Source organism: Erpetoichthys calabaricus, chromosome 5 (genome assembly GCF_900747795.2).
Source record: "Erpetoichthys calabaricus chromosome 5, fErpCal1.3, whole genome shotgun sequence".
NCBI lineage: Eukaryota > Metazoa > Chordata > Cladistia > Polypteriformes > Polypteridae > Erpetoichthys > Erpetoichthys calabaricus.
The window spans coordinates 99,288,144-99,308,018 of NC_041398.2; the positions used below are offsets into that span (position 1 = coordinate 99,288,144).

Below are 19,875 nucleotides of genomic sequence, written 5' to 3' on the forward strand. Positions count from 1 at the left end.
AGGTGATAGGCACTTCTAAATGCATTATATAATATATATTACACTAAAGACATAAATATTCAGTCATCTTATATTATGTTTTCTGCTATAGATAATTTAAAAGAATACCACTTGTGCATCATATATATTTGAAAATAATAAAAGCCAAAATTTTAAAACATTTGATCTTACAAAACACTGAAAATTAAGAAAACGATCATTTTTAAGGCAGATGTTATTCTGAAACACAATGTTGTGTTGAAAACCGCAGAAGAAAACTGAAAATCACCCTATGTGTACACAGTGGGTTCCAGACCGATGGAAGTGTCCGCCGTCGTTCGTGTTTTGTGATCTTTGGAATGAATGAGATTATCCTCGTTGTGTTCGCTACTGTACCTGTAAGCTAAGAAGTGACACATGCCTTCAATGCAGCAACTAGAGTCAATCACCCTTCTTTTGCACAACAACGGCATGCTTTCGATTTTAAGATCTGTAATAATCTGGGGATGTAAATGATCGATGCATGTAGTCAGCAAAACGTTCAGTTATAATGAAAGGTATTACTAAAACATCATTCCTTCATATTACTGCAGTAGTCTTCTAGTAACTGAATGATTTTCAACTTTATAGCAAAGTCGTCCATTAGTTTTCGAACTCGTTTATAGACGGAGGTGGCATTATCAGGCGCAAAGACACAGAATAACTTAGCGATGTGAAATCGTTCGTTTCTTTTTTCCTGCAGTTTAAAACATATTAATGGCAAGTCAGACTACTGCATTGTGTAAAACTTATTTCTGAGATTCTTGTTTGTTTCAAAATACACGCTGCAGAGTTGCTCAGCGGATCAGTTTTTATGCGTCTTTCAAAATGAATCACAAAAGACTTGAAAAAATATATAAGCTGGTGAAAGATTGACCCGTTGATTAAATTAGAGGAAATACGACTGTAAAACAATAACCCAAATTGTATGTTTGCACACACCAGTTTGAGTCACATTTATGAAATAAATGAAACAAAGTGATTTCTATTATTCTACTATCTGAGTGTCAAACGAATAAAACTTGTATTTGGAAATGTTGTATTATTGCAAATATCCTTCCTGGTCTTTGTCGTTTCACTATTAAAATCGGAATACAGCTTCCCAACCTCTGAAAGTGTGAAGAGAGAAGGCGCCATACCTCGTTCGCCCCTCTGTCTCACAGTGCCCTTTAAATGGGCGCGGTCTCGCCTTAAAGCTGGCAACCCCTTCTGGGCGGAAAGTGTGTGTGTGTGTGTGCTCGTATCATAAATTACATTCGATATCTTTTAGCATTAATTAACTGTTAATGCAAACCATTAGGGGTGAAAGTGGATATTCTCTCCAGGCAGATGTCCGCTTCGCAGTCCTCCAGATCGCAAACGGAATCGGATGCCATTTCCTGATTTTGAGAAAGCTGAGATATTCTATCGAAATTGTCTTCATTGTCGTCTATGTAGTCCACCACATTAGGGATCATGTTGACATAAGCTGTCACAATCTCTTTGTGGAAAACCGTGTCCTGGTTGTAAGACACCAGCTCGTTGCTTATGTTCACGGTTTCCACTGCTGTTGAGCAAAAATCGCGACAGCCCAGGAGGCTGGAGAAAGCTTTTCTAAAGTCGGCGTTAAATGCGTAAATGATGGGGTTCAGAGAAGAGTTGGTCCAGCCAAACCACACAAATACATCAAAGGTGGTTTCACTGACACACGGGAGACTAGTGGCGCTGTGACTAGCCGTCCGGTCACAGAAAGGAACAATGCAGTTTAAAATGAAGAAAGGTAACCAACAGCAGACGAATACCCCCATGATCACGGAGAGAGTTTTGAAAACTTTGGTCTCCTTTTTAATTGAAGTTTTCAGCGTGCTGTGTTGCTGATATTCTAATCTGTTGCTACGGCAACTCTGAGCGTGTTCAGCTGCTCTTTCAAGTGTGGAGATCCTCCTTATCTGCAACTGAGCGATCCTGTAAATTCGAGTGTAAGTTACGATCATGATAGCCACGGGGATATAAAAGCTAATCAAAGACGAGGATATTGCATATGTTCTGTTCAGGCTAGAGTCACAGTTTTCCGCCTTGTTCAAATCTGTATTGTTCGCTCCACCTGCTTCGAGGATTGCTTTATGCCAGTTGAGTTGTACGGGTAAGAATGAAATAAGCACAGATAATGACCACGTTGCACTGATCATTATAAAAGCGACCCTCTGAGTCATTTTCCTTTCGTATCTGAATGGGCTGGAAATAGCCCAGTACCTGTCCACGCTAATAACACAGAGATTCAGAATAGATGCAGTAGAGCACATTATGTCGAAAGCTACCCAGACATTGCAGAAGGTGCCAAATGGCCAGTATCCAACGACCTCTGCCACAGCTTTCCAGGGCATCACCAGAACAGCCACAAGTAAATCCGAGACGGCCAAAGACACAATGAAAATGTTTGTCACCTTAGTTCGTAGATGCCTGAACCTGATCACCGCGGTGCACACTAGGACATTCCCGAGCAGAGTCCAAAGAATGAGCAAGGCAAGCACACCAGCGGTGAGCATTCGCGACAGCAAATCCTTCCTGCCGTCTCTGGTCGATTCTGTGGCCGTCATGTTTCAGATCGTGTCGCCCGCCGAAGCCGACATTCCTGGACTGCTCTGCTCAAAGCAGAGGGATATTTCTCCAGAGATCCCATAGGCTTTAGAAAATAGGAGCACAATTCATTGCTGCGAGCTGCGATCTTTCTTTCTTTCTTTCTTTCTTTCTTTCTTTCTTTCTTTCTTTCTTTCTTTCTTTCTTTCTTTCTTTCTTTCTAAAAACCTTTACATTAGATTATTAAGTAGCAAAACCCACTGTAATACCTGCTTCGCTGTCAACCCGCAAGCCCAGCTGTATCAGGCAGTGCAGAGCATAGAATTCTGCTACGTCCACGAGTGAGAAAGGACACTTGCAGCATGTGTAGCACAGTATATCTATCAGGCGTTTTCTGTAAACGGACACAAAGCAAAGTTATAATGAATATAAATAGAATAATAAACGAAATGTAAAAGTTTTTCCATTCAGGTAGCAGAAGGAAAGGCTAATATTTTCGTAAAGTGAAAAGTCGAAACTGAGACTGACTTCTTTGTAATTGATATATGGCATGTGTTCCAGGGCTGGATTCTGTACTTGCGTCATTCTCCGTGGATTGCTTTTTTAAGACAAACCTGCAGGACTATACTCCCCAAGGCTTTATTTATTTATTTGTTTGTTTATATTAAGCTTATCGGCATTAAAGGAACATATTTCCCGATTTTCCTCGAAAACACGTCTTATTACTAAAATGTTTTACTTAGAAATTTTGAATCCACAGCAAAAGTTACAAGCAAACAAATTTGCTCGTGCTTTAAATAGTTGCTATTTTGGTCATTTACTTATTTTGAAATGCATTCCTGATTTCTATTAAAAATTGTGAATGGCTCTATATAAAGTAAAGACTGATTACCAAACATTTCTTCTTTTTATTTTTTTCTGATAGTTATCTTAATTGAAATAAGATGTTATTTATTTCCAGCCTTTTAAACATGTGCCAGTTAATGTGGACGACAGATTTGTTATGGACCTGACAATTATGTTCCTTTTGTTCTTCTGCATTCTATAAAATAATGACACAATAAAAGCAGCTGTGGTAAATCCAAAAATGTACAATGCAACTTCGCAAATCAATAATTTTAAAAATGACGTTCTTTAAACCAGATATTACTGAATAAATCTGTTTCCACATCATATATTATAACTGGTAAATACTGGTTGCACCATATATGGTACATTTTGAAGATGCCATTAAGACAGAAGGTGGAAATTCAAGGAAAAAAGAAAGCTATTAATCGAAAGTCTACGACTTTGACCCTTAGGGAAAACACTCAGTGTTATATAAGAACGTGTGCTGTTTTGTACTCAACATTTTTTTCTAGGTTGTATGTCTGTATCATCTTCTGTCAGAAGGTTTATTATGTTGTTATCAGACTCCGAGATAAAGTGAATAGAAAAAAAAAAAAAAACAGACCCTAGGCATCCATGAAAAATGACAAAGGACTTGTTATTTATTAAGTAAATAACTCTTCAGGCAATACTTCACTCTAAATGGTGTTTTTGTGCGAATGTGGGCAAAGTCTGTATATTCTTAGGATGTATAACTGCTACAGTATAATAAGGAACATTTTTTTAAATGAGTCATTCAACTAAAAATATCTATCACCTCTCAAGTAATGCATTTTGGTCGTCGTTTGCAATGAATAACGGGCATTGAATTAAGAGGGCGGCTTGGAGCTGAACATGCGTGGTCAGATTCAGCACCAAGGAAAGCTCCGATCGTCAACTTAAAGTACTAAGCTCTTTGGTTGAAACATGTTTGAATGTTTTAAGAGGCAAAACAATGCAGTGAGAATTAAATAGAAAAAGAGAAATTGTCTCAACTCATTGAAAAAAAATATTAAGGGACCAATGCAAGAGCTGCTCCAGGCACTATGGACATGATTTAATTAAATGCCGTACACATTTCCAAACGTGTAGACTATGAGCATAAAGTTCTGATGATATTTTAATTTAAGCTATTTTCTGGCTGATCACAAAGCTTTGAACCTGAATATAAAAGTCAAGCGGAAACGGTTTTATCAACACTAGCTGGCTGATACGTCTCATATTAAAGCGTGTGTGTAGAAAAAATGTCCATTCAGAATATCTCTCTGTTTTTTATCGTAATAGAATGTGTAATACAGTCTCAGTCTAGTTCCTACTCCTATTCTATTCTGACAAAAGGTTTACATTAAAAAAAAATATTATCAACAGAATTAATTATTTTTATATGATACTCTAGCAACATATATTCCTTGTAAATAATGGAGCATTTCATTTTTAAATAGTATTACTAGTGTGAACCATGTCATTTCCATAGAAGAAAAGCACTCCTCAACAAGGGCCACATGTGAAAATTCTCCTGGAAATATTGTCTTTTATGATGGTATATGATTGACAAGGCCAAACCTCTAGTTCCTTTATGCAGTACACAGGCACAAACATTCCATCTCACACATGGGTATTCTCTTTACAAAAGGCCTTTGCAAATTTTCATTCTTTTCTGCATATGTAGTCAGTAAGATAAAGCCTATGAAATGCAAATATTAAGTAATTTCAAGCATAAATTGAACTTCATTTTTTTATGATAATTTCAGTGGTGTACAGTTCCAAAGCTATCCATTTTTTCTAATGAAAATGTTTTTCACACTAATTATTATTTGAAGAGAATATTGCCAAAATAATATTAAAACATAAAATATATAATAATAAATATATAAAAAGATAAAATAATAAATGAAATTACAACCAAAGAAAAAGCATTCTTGTCATGTTTGCTTAGCCTGTATACAAATGCCAGGTTTCTTTGATTCATTTCAGAGGAAAGAACACAATGAGTTGACTTTCATGTTGGTGCTCCACATCCACAGTAACTTTAAGGAAGCAGGAAAACTAAATACAATCTGCAGTTTTGGTTTACCTTATGTTGTTTTGTTACAAAATTAGCTGACAAGAAAAAGCAAACCTGCTTCTCTGCTGGTTCTGCTTGTAGTCACAGTTTTCTCTGTCTGCTTACAAGTCTCAAAACAGAAAAATGTAGGGAAACATGAGAGGGACATTGGATGCCTCAGAGCTTGCTATGCTTTCCTCAAGGGAAGAACAAAAGTCCACAGATCCCAAAGCCACATGGGATAATCAAAAATTATACATTTAAACACTCCAGCCAGTTAGATTTGACCAGCTACTGACATCACACCTCAACAAGTGAATCAAAGGCTGGATAAAAGGAGGGATGAAATCCCAGGAATCCCAAGATGGAAACTTTCCACACCAGACACTGGTTTTGCAACATGATCATGATGCCTCCAGATGTAGTCTGCTGAACCATGAAGGGATACGAAGAACATAGATTTTTTGCTAAATCTTTGACACTCCATAGTTGGTAGTGTGGACTAAGGACATTAAACTAAATTCATGATTTTATTTAAGTTATTCTGTTGTAATAAAATGATGCATCCTGGAACAAAAGTGCTATAATATTTGATTTGGAGTTTTAAATTGCCCTGTCCACCGGCTATACTTTTACAGATATTGGACTACTGAGCATTGTCTTCCAGGTAGAGTGGTTCCACCTTTAACCCACCTGAAATTAGCAGGAAATGCTCTCTTTTTTCCTTCTTCCATGGCTCCATCTCTCTTCCTCTCAACTCAGGTCTCTTCTCCTCTGCTCATTTGAGTTTTCACCCCAAGTCATTGCAGGTAGATTTTAACCCAACCCAAGGACTCTTCTTGCCAAACTTTACAGTCACATCCAGGTGGGTCTATTTTTGCTCTCAACAACAGACTAGGACCTCTTGTAATAGTACTGGATTTCTCTGCATTCCTGAATATTCTGGCTATCTTAAGAGACTGTCTCTCCACATGAACTACCCATTCATTGCACAGGCCCACTTTAGTGTTCCTATCTCACTTTTCAATGAGCTGTCTTCTTCTTGCTTTCCCAGCTAGAGGTCAGGTGCTTCCATGTATTGCCCTGGGAGTTTATGGCCTCTTGTTTGCCTTTCCTGGCTCCTTGAGAGCCAGCAATTTACAGCAGGTGCTTTGTTACCTGTACCTTAGAGTTGGAAATGTGCACAGTTCCACTCATGTTGCATCTAATTCTCATTTTTGCCAGTGTAGTTCCTATTATTCTTCTTGGGCAATCATTATAAATTCTGTCTATATGCTCTCACAATGGCATACAGTTTGTAGAACATTTTGATGGTGAGACTCTGTCTCTCTCTTTCTGTCTCTCATGGAGTATTTTGTGAGGCCTTTTGCTGCCCTACACCAACCTTGCAGTCGCTGGCAACCTATGATAGCTTCCCACTCCTTCAAAGATTATAGTCTGTCCATTGTTAAACAGAAGTGGACCTGCAAAAATCAGTGTCCACCCTGTTGTTCCTTTTATCATCAATCTGGATTCACACATGCTCTTACTTCATGTTACAAAGATGAAACTTGTCTAGTGACTCTGTTTCTAATTCATTCTTTTAAGTAAATGTGCCATTTTTGTCAGCCATGTGTCTCTCATAGTTTAGACAGATCCCATGTGGCTGTGTGTGGGATACTGTTGAATGACAGCCTTCTTGATGTTACCTTCTCTAGTGGGCTTGGGCATTGAGATTTCCTGTTTCAATTACATAATATTCAGGTCCATGAAAACACGAAAAAGCATAAGTCTGCAGTACTTGTCATTATCATCCATCTTCCAACCCTCTGAATCCGAACACAGGGTCATGGGGTTCTGCTGGGGCCAATCCCAGCCAACACAGGGCACAAGGCAGGAACCAATCCCGGGCAGGGTGCCAACCCACCGTAGGACACACACAAACACATCCACACACCAAGCACACACTAGGGCCAATTTAGAATCGCCAATCCACCTAACCTGCATGTCTTTGGACTGTGGGAGGAAACCGGAGCGCCCGGAGGAAACCCACGCAGACACGGGGAGAACATGCAAACTCCACGCAGGGAGGACCCAGGAAGTGAACCCAGGTCCCCCAACTGCGAGGCAGCAGCGCTACCCACTGCGCCACTGTGCCACCCCTTGTCATTATCATTTTTCCATAAAATACAGAAATTATGCATTTTTAGAAAGGCTGAAATATTCACTCACATCAATTTATTATTGTGTCCATTAGAAAAGAATAATTCTTTTTTGATCTTGGAGTTTCTCTGTTTAGGTTAAGGTGCTCTTGTTATGGTTTAGTCGAGATATTGACCATGGCTGAATTTCTTCAAGTATTTTCTTCTTCTTTTTTTTTTTTTTGCTTTTTGTTATTTAGTGTTTAGTTATATGTTTCTTATATTTCTAACCTTGTAAAAAATAATTGTGTGCCCAACCTAAAAACTTTAAGTCACAGATTTCATCCCAATTTTGAAGATAACACCACCTCTGTGCATTTTGTTCTACATGATTATAAATTTAAATTGGTTTAGCAAGTTGTGAAAGTTGGCCAAGTTAATAAAAGATGTTTAATCTTGATTGCTGTAATATCATAACATATCAATTTACTACTATTTGCACAGAATTTAAACAATTAAAACATTAAAATACACACTTTATAAAACTTCTGTTTCTTAAATAATCTAAAGGAAAAATCTTACCACAAGAAATGTGTCATCTCATGCTACAATGACATGGTCAACATCATAACTGATCTCAGTTTAAGGAACTGAGACACACTTTCATGCACTCACCTTAAGACCCTCATTTGCTTTGCTACTCAAAAGCAGCTGGTAAATTAGGTTCTAAATAGCCTTTTAAATTAAATTTGCCACTTAAACGACACATCCTATAAGAGAATTAAATACAAGTGAAATGACTTATCTTCCAAGTGGCTAGCTGAAGTTATAATATTGCAGCACTCTTCTCTTAAATGAAAATTTCCAAGCACTCTCCCTGTAAAAACTAAGATAAGACAGGGATTTCAAATAGCAGGTTTCTATTTCAGCCACTTTCATAACTAGTTAGTGATCACAATAGAGTCGACTTCTTTTGCCTTAATATTTTGACTTGTGTTTTAAGATTCAAAACCCTGAATTATTCCTTTTTATGAAAAAAGTGTAATAAATATTGATCTGTTCTGGTCAACAAAATATTATGATGGTGTTTTATTTGCTAATTGTCTTTTTTTCTGCCACTATCACTGGAATATTGTCCAAGTAGTACTTCAGAGGGTGTATTAACACAGTCTGCTCCACCTCTGCTTTAAGACAGACAGGGGGGTTTTTAAGTAATCTACAGAAGTTGGGACACCTGTGTAAACTTGTAGCTTCAATGTGCAAGACTTAATTTACTTTAATTTCTGCAGAATATTTGAAGATTGTAACCTATTAATTGTTACCTGAAGAAGGCCCTTTTGTAATATTCTGATATTTCCTTTTTTCAGTTTTGCTAACCTAAACTTTAAACTTAAACCTCTGGAACTTTCTGCTTACCTTTTCACCATTGTAGGCCATTCATTGCATTTCAACTGATTAAATCTGAAGAAAAACTGAGGCATTCTAAAATGGCTGGAACACCTCCTCCTTGAATGGAAGCTAGGACAGAGCATTACCTACCCTGGGACGCTAGACGGCAGCCCCCCAGGGTGACAGCGGTGCCTTGGATTCCCGCAGGGCTTCATGGGAAATAGAGTTGGATACATCCCTGTTGGGATCCGGAGGCACCACCAGGGGGCGCTGCAGCTTTTCCTGAGCCAGTGTGGGTGGTACTTCCACCACACCTGGAATTGCATCCGGAAGGTGGGCAACAAGCATCTGGAGCACTTCCGGGTGACTTATATAAGGGGCCAACAGAGACTACTCCATGAGCCAGAGTTGGGAGTAGGGAGACAAAGCTTGCTGGGAGGAGTGAAGGAGAAAAGAGAAAAGAGAAGAGAGAGAAAGTATTGTGTGTAATCGTTGTGCTTATTGGGACTGTGATGTGCCTGTGGGAAAAGGGGAAGATGTTGCCCCCCACAGATGAAGAAAAATAAAATAAGACATTTGTGTTTTATCAGTGTCTTCTCTCTTACGTCAGTCTGTGTCAGGTTGAGTGGCTGCTATGCCCTCTATCTTTGTCACACTGGTGTAGTCCTCAGGATTCCTGGCCGTAGTGAAAGGCAGGGACCTGCATTTATTTTGTGTGATGAGCCGGCACAGCAGCGGGAGGCATGCGCACAAAACAGTGTGGCAGCACAGGCAAGCATGCACACGCGGCTGGGAGACCACGGAAAAAAAGGAGGCTCTGAACATCCATGCCAGCCTGATCGGGAGAAGAAAAGCCAGGCATCACGCCGTCAAGGAAGAAGCCTGGGTCGATGTGCTTCGAGGAGAGGCCACCCGGAAGATGGAAGTTTTGGAGGACGGGATCCACAAGGAGGTAGATGCCAAACCCAGGGATGATAGGCCCTGGGGGTGTTTTTCGACTATTCCGTATATCTACCTCATAGATGCCGTACGGCCAGATCCTTGTTGGTGGCTTGGAGACGTTGATCTATGGTATGACAGCAGGGTGATCTCGAGTGGGAGCAAAACTGGTCTGGTCCCGCTATTCACCAAGGGACAATAGTGGGAGGAGGAGCACCCGGAATATCTCCCTGATGAGGTTACTCCAATGGAGGAGGGGGCGGTGGAGGAGCAGGAAAACCTCCCCATGGCAGTTAAGGGAGTGAAGGGTGTATGTCGGCTTCCCGCTGATTACAAAGTACAAGTGGGGATGGCGAACCTTCACCCCGATCTCAAAGATCACCCAAAGGGGCCTGCATGTAAGGCACAGGGCCTCAATGGCTTGCAGTTGGTGGAGTTGGACGAGATAAGTCAGAGTCCATTGCCGATCAAAGAAGGTAACCTGTTCTTGGCTGTACGGGAGCTGGACAGTGTACTTCAGCTTGCAAAGTCTTTCTTACAGGTCCTAAGTCTGCTCCAGCAGAAGACTGAGAGGCTGCAGGGAAGAGTCAATGCCGCCCCCGAGGGCGGTGCAAGAAAGGCTGAAGTGGCGCGGCACTGGACTCTCCTGCCTGAAAGATGCGGCGGTACAGGTAGGTGTCACCTGTACCGTAAATGACAATGGGGTGCAGGGCAAAACAGCGCCAGTATTGGTCAGTCCTGGTCGCCTAGTAGCCGTAGCCCCTAGAGTGGATGCAGCCGTGATGACCAATTGCGTGGAGGGGGCAGAACCAGCATAGGGGTGTGCGAGGAGCCGGCTGGAAAGTGCCAGCTGCCAGAGCGCACCACCCCAAGTGCTGACGGCAGTCTGACTGAAGTCGACTGGAGTGCAGATGGCGCGGGGTCTCTTTTTATCCCATAACGAGCACCTAGAGCACTTCTGGGTGACTTAAATAAGAGGCCAACAGAGACTACTCAGTGAGCCAGAGTCAGGAGGATGGAGACAAAGCTTGCTGGGAGGAGTGGAGGAGAAAAGAGAAGAGAGAGAAAGTATTGTGTGTAATCGTTGCGCTTATTGGGACTGTGTTGTGCCTGTGGGAAACGGGGAAGACATTACCCACAGGTGAAGAAAAAGAAAACAAAACGTGTTTTATCAGTGTGCCTCCTGCATCTGTCTGTGTCAAGTTGAGTGGCAGCTATGCCCTCTATCTTTGTCACAGTATATATATATATGTATATATATCTCTGCGGTGGGTTGGTGCCCTGCCCGGGATTGGTTCACTGTCTTGCGCCCTGTGTTGGCTGGGATTGGCTCCTGCAGACCCCCGTGACCCTGTGTTTGGATTCAGCGGGTTGGAAACTGGATGGATGGATATATATATATATATAGTAGGAAGAAAAGGATACGACAAAGATAACGATAAAGAGTTAGGGAATCAGCCTGGTCACCCAGCATCACTGATTTGCCAAAACAAAGAAAAACACACACAATGAGACGTCTTTACAGATGCAAATGCACAACAGATCTGCCAAGGATGGTGGAACTTCTGGTTTTAGGTCCTTCCTGCAGGAAGTGGTGGGTCTAAGTGGATGGAAGTGATGTCAAAGGTATTATAGACATCAGTCATCTGGTCTTCAGAAGGAGGAAGAAAAAGAGGCATTAGGAGACAGTGCCAACCCCTGCAGCGGTGCCATAATTACAGTCACTAGAGCCCTTCAGCTCCCCTCTATGAGCACACGTGTGACAATATACAGAAGATTTTATATATATATATATTGTGATAGATTGAGGTCTCCGTGACCCCTTGAACCCTCAGACTAGACGTCAGACACCAGGTAAAAGTCCAAATATGAATATTTATTTTAATAATAAAGAGCACAAAGCACCCTCCTCTCCACAATAATCAATAATAAACACAATAATCAATAATCCTCCACACTCCCAGACGCGTTGCCACCCTTCCACCCAGCTCAGCTCAACGTCTGGGATTTCCCATCGTCCTTTTATACACCCTGACCCGGAGGTGTTCCTATTCAATCCGTCCACAATTCCTTATCCCTTCCGGGTCAGGGTAAACAGTCCTTTTCTTCAACCCGGGAGCACATCGTTTCTTCCTGTCACGTGACCGTGACGTACTCCTGGGTTATAGGGCGCATAAGAGTCCACGAGCCCCCTTACAGCGACTCCCGGTGGCCCCCAAGGTATCCAGCAGGGCTGTGTATAAAAACTACATAGTCCAGGCGGCCCTGCTGGAACTCGGGGCACGTCCACGCTGCTGGGAGAGCTCCTCCTGGCGGCCTGGGGGTGAGGACCGGAGTAAAAAGCCGACAATCCTTCACAATTCCCCCCCCTTAGTGAAGCCAACTGGGGCGAAGCGACCAGCCCCGCGAGGGACGTCCTCCTCCAGGAGGACGCGTTAGCCGGACCTTGGCTACGTTGTCTAGGCTCCCCAGCGAACCTTGGGGGAACGGTGTATCTTCTGTCCCACCGCTCCCCTGTCCTCTGGGGACAACTTCGCCACACGTGGCCCAGCCGACGACAGTTGTAACACCGATGATGTCCTCCTGGCTGTCCCCCTCTGCGAGACCAGAAACATCTCGGGAACTCCGTCAATGTTTGCTCCGCCCTTTCCTCCGCCAAGGAGGGTTTTACGGCCACTTTGCTGTACTCAGCCCTTCTCTCTGTCTTGTCAGGAGACCCTTGTTTCAGTTTGTGCATCTCTGGCTTATTCTGGGGCTTGTGCACAGCGTGAGGCTCTCTATGGAGAAGAGAGAGCCTCTTTGCTGTTTGCACGCCCGTTGTTCTACGCATTATAGGAGGCGGCGTCATTAGTACCACCTCGCCCCGGGTAACAGCACTTTTCAGCTGCCCCGGTTTGATCGGCACTTCCTCCACCCCTCCAGTAACGAGCGACAACTCCCTCATCACGCGGGTCGGGGTCTCGAGGTCCGTATCGCTCCGGGAAGCCGTCTCATACCGCTGTCCCGGTTTGATCGGACTTTCATCCGACCACTCAGTCACCATTCCACAATCTATTGTCGGGTTCACAGTGCTTTGGCACCCGCTACTAATTAAACGCGGTGACGGATCACACTGTGTCCCTTTATGCTGTACGGCACAGATTTTATTTCCCTGAACCGCCCTTTTAATCTGGGGTATATCCACAGTTTGGGTCTCTCTATTAGTAAAAGAGAGCCCTTTTTCTGTCTGAACACCCTTTGATTTTTTATTAGAAGGAGGCGGCGTCTTCAGCACCTTATCGCCCCGAGAGACAGTACCTTCCAACTGCTCCGGTTTGATTGGCGCTTCCTCCGCCCCTTCTGTCCTTATCCCACACTCTCGTGTAGGGCTCGCAGTGGTTTGGCACCCGCTACTTATCAAACGCGGGCCTATTTCATACTGCGTCCCTATTTCATTATATACGGTACCGGCATTTCCTACTTGTACCGCCAAATCATATAACACGGGACGCCCTTGACCAAACAGCCGCAGGTACTCGTCTACCTTTCTTAACGGCGCTTCAGCCGCAGCTCCCAGCTCTCCAAAGATCTTCTTTATAGATGCCACAATCTGCAAGAAACTGTGCCCGGGCTGAAGCAACTTCTCCAGCTCGCGCACATCAAAAAAGTTATTTAATTCAGCCGGAGGCATGCTTAAGAGATCACTAGCCTTACCCTCCGGCTGGGAGCCAATGAGCACGCCCGCTGTCGGCACGTGCTCTGACGGGCTTCGCGGAGGCTTCTGGGATTTGGAGTCTTTTTCGTCTGAGGGCCGGGTTGCCTTCTTTGGCAAACTGCCGTCTGTCTTTATTAATTTGTCGACAGATCGAACAGCTACATCCCGGCCCTCCTTACCTTCTTGCGGGTTGAGCGGTGCTTCACTCGCCTCCCCCTTCCTTTTCGGAAAAACCAAGTCCATCTTTTTCGGGTTGAAGACGTAAACAGCTGGACACGGACCTTCTCCTTCGGGGTGGGTCACGTGTCCGTCGCCAGCACCCGACATGTGGAGGTCTTTCTCGCTTGACTGCTCCACTGATGTGAGTGCACTACTGCCTTCTACATTCTCTCCTGCCTCCCGCAGAACCTCCGGATGGACCCCTGGGAGGTATGCGCACGGGACAAAATGCGTTATTTTAAAAAAGTTTTCAAATTCGCCCCCGGCACATACCTCATTTCCATCGTCCTCTTCCGGATGCTTCTCCCGAAGCACGTAGCCACTCCGTGGCTCATCATGAGAGCAGGCAATGTTGAGCCTTAGACCTCCGCTGTTGCTGGCGCTCTGCTTTGTCTTCTTCTTTCCCATGACGTCCTTGGTAAAGGTGAGGTTTGGCGATTTTTCTGCGTGTCTGGACGCTGCCTTCTCCGGGTTCTCTGCCCACAGTAAAATTTATTTATGTACAGGTCCTCTGCCAAAATCAACGGCCAGAGACTCCTGCCAACTACGCCAACTGTGATAGATTGAGGTCTCCGTGACCCCTTGAACCCTCAGACTAGACGTCAGACACCAGGTAAAAGTCCAAATATGAATATTTATTTTAATAATAAAGTGCACAAAGCACCCTCCTCTCCACAATAATCAATAATAGATACAATAATCAATAATCCTCCACACTCCCAGACGCGTTGCCACCCTTCCACCCAGCTCAGCTCAACGTCTGGGATTTCCCATCGTCCTTTTATACACCCTGACCCGGAGGTGTTCCTGTTCAATCTGTCCACAATTCCTTATCCCTTCCGGGTCAGGGTAAACAGTCCTTTTCTTCAACCCGGGAGCACATCGTTTCTTCCTGTCACGTGACCGTGACGTACTTCCGGGTTATAGGGCGCATAAGAGTCCACGAGCCCCCTTACAGCGACTCCCGGTGGCCCCCAAGGTATCCAGCAGGGCTGTGTATAAAAACTACATAGTCCAGGCGGCCCTGCTGGAACTCGGGGCATGTCCATGCTGCTGGGAGAGCTCCTCCTGGCGGCCTGGGGGTGAGGACCGGAGTAAAAAGCCGGCAATCCTTCGACCCAGGACACGCTGGAGGGACTATGTCTCTCGACTGGCCTGGGAACGCCTTGGGATTCTCCCGGAAGAGCTAGAAGAAATGGCCGGGGAGAGGGAAGTCTGGGCATCTCTGCTCAAGCTGCTGCCCCCGCGACCCGACCTCGGATAAGCGGGAGACAATGGATGGATGGATGGATATATATATATAATGTGTATATATATATATATAATATAATGTGTATATATATATATATATATATATATATATATATATATATATATATATATATATATATATATACACATTATATTATATAGTATACAGTATTAATATACAGAACATTATATACTATATATTATATAGTATAATTGCACAGTAAATACTGTATCAGTTTCATTCTATGTGAAGTATATGAGTGGTATTATATTTCTGTCACCATTCTGAAAAGACATGCAAGTAAGAATTTGATCTGAAGTACTGATAAAAACATGACCTGAAGTTTATCAAACTGGTTAATTAAAATACTTTGTAGAACAGTAGCAAAATATTTTCAATGACTGAATGTATTATTGTGCCCTAAGCATGTTTTGCATGAGCAGCTATAAGAGTATTATGTTGTATCCTGTCTTGTGCATATCTAATGTTTAATAATGTCTAATGTGCTGATTAAATGATTGCCTTTCACATTTGAGTGACTGTGCTTTGTGCCATTGAAAGCTGCTGACTTTTACAAAATTAATTTCCACTTATCTACAATAAAGGGAATTTCTTATTCTACAAAGAATGAACTGCTTAGGATAAAAAGGAAAACAAGTTTAAGCACAAAGAAATGTTAAACCTGCTTTATTCCAACAGCCTACTAAAGTGAAAGGAATATTTAGTAAAGGTTTAATTTAATTTTACATTTTAAATTATTAATGTACCCAGAGACTGGCTGTCACCAATAAAAAGACATTTTCTCTTTGGAAAATCCCCAAGTTTTCTTTATGTGAAATGCTTTATTTAATTAAACATAATTATTTCTAAATATTATTATTATTATTATAATGATGCTTATTTAAAATACCTGCAGAAAATGAAAAGTGTGCTCTTACAGAGGTAAAATGTCAGTATTTAAACACAGTTAACAATTTAAGAAAAGTTTCATTAATTCAGTTAGGAAGAAAAAAAAATGAAGTGTACATATTTTCTTTATTTTGATAAATTCCATGTGATATACACTTTGAAGAATGTAAGACATGGTGGTGCTATGTTGAGAGCCTGCATGGTGTCCACACAGTCCCCCGTGGTCTTATGGGATTTTCTCCATCTCGTATCCAAATGATGTGCAAAATTTTTGGCCCTTAAATTGTTGAGCAATTTGTATGGCACATGAAAATATTATGGAAAAATGAACCCTTAAGTGGCAGTTTGTTTCTTGTACCACCGCTTATATTTAAAATTAACAAAAATATTAAGGCCTTGCAATTAGAGTGGCATTGTGGTGGATCCATCCATCCATCCGTTGTCTCCCGCTTATCCGAGGTCGGGTCGCGGGGGCAGCAGCTTGAGCAGAGATGCCCAGACTTCCCTCTCCCCGGCCACTTCTTCTAGCTCTTCCGGGAGAATCCCAAGGCGTTCCCAGGCCAGTCGAGAGACATAGTCCCTCCAGCGTGTCCTAGATCTTCCCCGGGGCCTCCTCCCGGTTAGACATGCCCGGAACACCTCACCAGGGAGGTGTCCAGGAGGCATCCTGATCAGATGCCCGAGCCACCTCATCTGACTCCTCTCGATGCGGAGGAGCAGCGGCTCTACTCTGAGCCCCTCCCGGATGACTGAGCTTCTCACCCTATCTTTAAGGGAAAGCCCAGACACCCTGCGGAGGAAACTCATTTCAGCCGCTTGTATTCGCGATCTCGTTCTTTCGGTCACTACCCATAGCTCATGACCATAGGTGAGGGTAGGAACATAGATCGACTGGTAAATTGAGAGCTTTGCCTTGCGGCTCAGCTCCTTTTTCACCACGACAGACCTATGCAGCGCCCGCATTACTGCGGATGCCGCACCGATCCGCCTGTCGATCTCACGCTCCATTCTTCCCTCACTCGTGAACAAGACCCCGAGATACTTGAACTCTTCCACTTGGGGCAGGATCTCGCTACCAACCCTGAGAGGGTACTCCACCCTTTTCCGGCTGAGGACCATGGTCTCGGATTTGGAGGTGCTGATTCTCATCCCAGCCGCTTCACACTCGGCTGCGAACCAATCCAGAGAGAGCTGAAGATCACGGCCTGATGAAGCAAACAGGACAACATCATCTGCAAAAAGCAGTGACCCAATCCTGAGCCCACCAAACCGGACCACCTCAACGCCCTGGCTGCGCCTAGAAATTCTGTCCATAAAAGTTATGAACAGAATCGGTGACAAAGGGCAGCCCTGGCGGAGTCCAACTCTCACTGGAAACGGGTTCGACTTACTGCCAGCAATGCGGACCAAGCTCTGGCACCGATCGTACAGGGACCGAACAGCCCTTATCAGGGGGGCCGGTACCCCATACTCTCGGAGTACCCCCCACAGGATTCCCCGAGGGACACGGTCGAATGCCTTTTCCAAGTCCACAAAACACATGTAGACTGGTTGGGCAAACTCCCATGCACCCTCCAGGACCCTGCTAAGGGTATAGAGCTGGTCCACTGTTCCGCGACCAGGACGAAAACCACACTGTTCCTCCTGAATCCGAGGCTCGACTATCCGATGGACCCTCCTCTCCAGGACCCCTGAATAGACTTTTCCAGGGAGGCTGAGGAGTGTGATCCCTCTGTAGTTGGAACACACCCTCCGATCCCCCTTCTTAAAGAGGGGGACCACCACCCCGGTCTGCTAATCCAGAGGCACTGTCCCTGATGTGCATGCGATGTTGCAGAGGCGTGACAGCCAAGACAGTCCTACAACATCCAGAGCCTTGAGGAACTCCGGCCGTATCTTATCCACCCCCGGGGCCCTGCCACCAAGGAGTTTTTTGACCACCTCGGTGACCTCAGTCCCAGAGATGGGGGAGCCCACCTCTGAGTCCCCAGGCTCTGCTTCCTCATTGGAAGGCATGTTAATGGGATTGAGGAGGTCTTCGAAGTACTCCCCCCACCGACCCACAACGTCCCGAGTCGAGGTCAGCATCGCACCATCCCCACCATATACAGTGTTGACACTGCACTGCTTCCCCTTCCTGAGACGCCGGATGGTGGACCAGAATCTCCTCGAAGCCGTCCGAAAGTCGTTCTCCATGGCCTCCCCAAACTCCTCCCATGCCCAAGTTTTTGCCTCAGCAACCACCAAAGCCGCATTCCGCTTGGTCTGCCGGTACCTATCAGCTGCCTCCAGGGTCCCACAGGACAAAAGGGTCCTGTAGGACTCCTTCTTCAGCTTGACGGCATCCTTCACCGCCGGTGTCCACCAACGGGTTCGGGGATTGCCGCCACGACAGGCACCGAGCACCTTACGGCCACAGCTCCGGTCAGCTCCGCAAATTCTCTGATTCAGTCCTACACTCAGTTACTTGCAGGCCTCTGTGGAGTTTACATGTTTTCCTGGTGTTCTCAAAGGTTCTTCAGTTCAAACATCCACAAAATGTGGGCATTCAATTAATGTCCAAAGTTAAAAGTGTATGTGTGTTTGCAGGTGTGTCTGTGATAATCTGGCAATTTACTGAGGCCTCCTTCCTGCTATTTTCCTGATACCGCTAAGACAAGCGCCAACTCCCTCATCCTGTAAAGGAAGAAGCAGGTTCAAAAAATCAATGTAATATTTTCTTAGTCTTCATGGTTTCCACTTTTTTAATTATTGTAATATCATCAGAAAACGTGCAATGATTATAAAAGTAAATTGTAAAAAGGTGAAAGTTAAATCAGTTGTAGTGTTACTTCTTGTGTGTACTCATAATCCAATGGGATCTGTTCCCTCATACTGTAAGCCTTTGACTTCTATCTACAAAATTAATCTTCCATGTAAGAAATGAGTTCTGCCCAGGATAGGCCACCAAAACATTATAAGAATACAGAGAGGGATGACCCCGAGTAAACACAGAACGATGTATAGACCTTTAACAGACAATTCAAAAGGTATGAATTCTTAAAAATTCTTTAAATTGGACCTGCCAGTAAATGTAAAGAAACATTTGAAATATTTCAGAATGTGTTTGTTTTATAACATAATATGGGCAGTACAGTGCTTCAGAGTTCTTGGTTTATTACTCATGTAGAAGCTGTAGTTGAGCCCATCTCTTAACAGGTACCCCAGTTTTCCTCCCACACCCCAAAGCCATGATGAGTTGGAGTAATGGACCAAGTCTTCTGAGAGTGAACAGGAGTGTGAGTTTGACATCTGATGTGTTGCTCTTCTGTTCATGATCAGTTCCTTTGGTTTCCAGTCCCATGGGTGGCAAATTTGGATTAAAGATGGACAGATAACTTTAACTTATTTAAAAAGATCAAACATTTCTAAGGAAAAGGAATCAATCATGATAGGTTAAATTGTTCCTGCACCAATGCTAAAATAAATCAAGGCACTAAATTAACCCTTCCTTACTTAGATTTAATCTTTCAAGACTTCAAACATTATATTGCTGTCCATTGGTTATTAATAATATTTTTTAAGGAGATACACATCTGGCAGTAGAGTTGGCCCTGAGGTTTTATTTGACAGAAATAGTTATCCAGTGGCAAGATAAATGTGTGAACAGCTGGCAAAAACTCATGTGGCTTAGGGTTAAATCAATCAATTTTTGTTTTACATAATGTCATTTACAGCATGTATCATCACTCACCACTTTTCAAGGCTAACAAGATTACAGTACCATCTCAATGGACACACTGAAAAATGAAAGAAAAGTGTAAATACAAAAATGGGTCACTGACAAATAGCAATGAAAAATTATAAGCATAAGTGAGAGATTTTAAAA

General features: G+C 43.4%; 1 protein-coding gene across 1 annotated transcript; it reads right to left on the reverse strand.

Moving 5' to 3' along the window:
- Positions 1-598: 598 nt before the first annotated feature.
- Positions 599-3,053, reverse strand: drd5a (dopamine receptor D5a). The gene has a single exon (XM_028803087.2). The coding sequence runs from the start codon at positions 2,592-2,594 to the stop codon at positions 1,302-1,304; it is 1,293 nt and encodes a 430-aa protein (XP_028658920.2). The 5' UTR covers positions 2,595-3,053; the 3' UTR covers positions 599-1,301.
- Between the last annotated feature and the right edge of the window lie 16,822 nt (positions 3,054-19,875).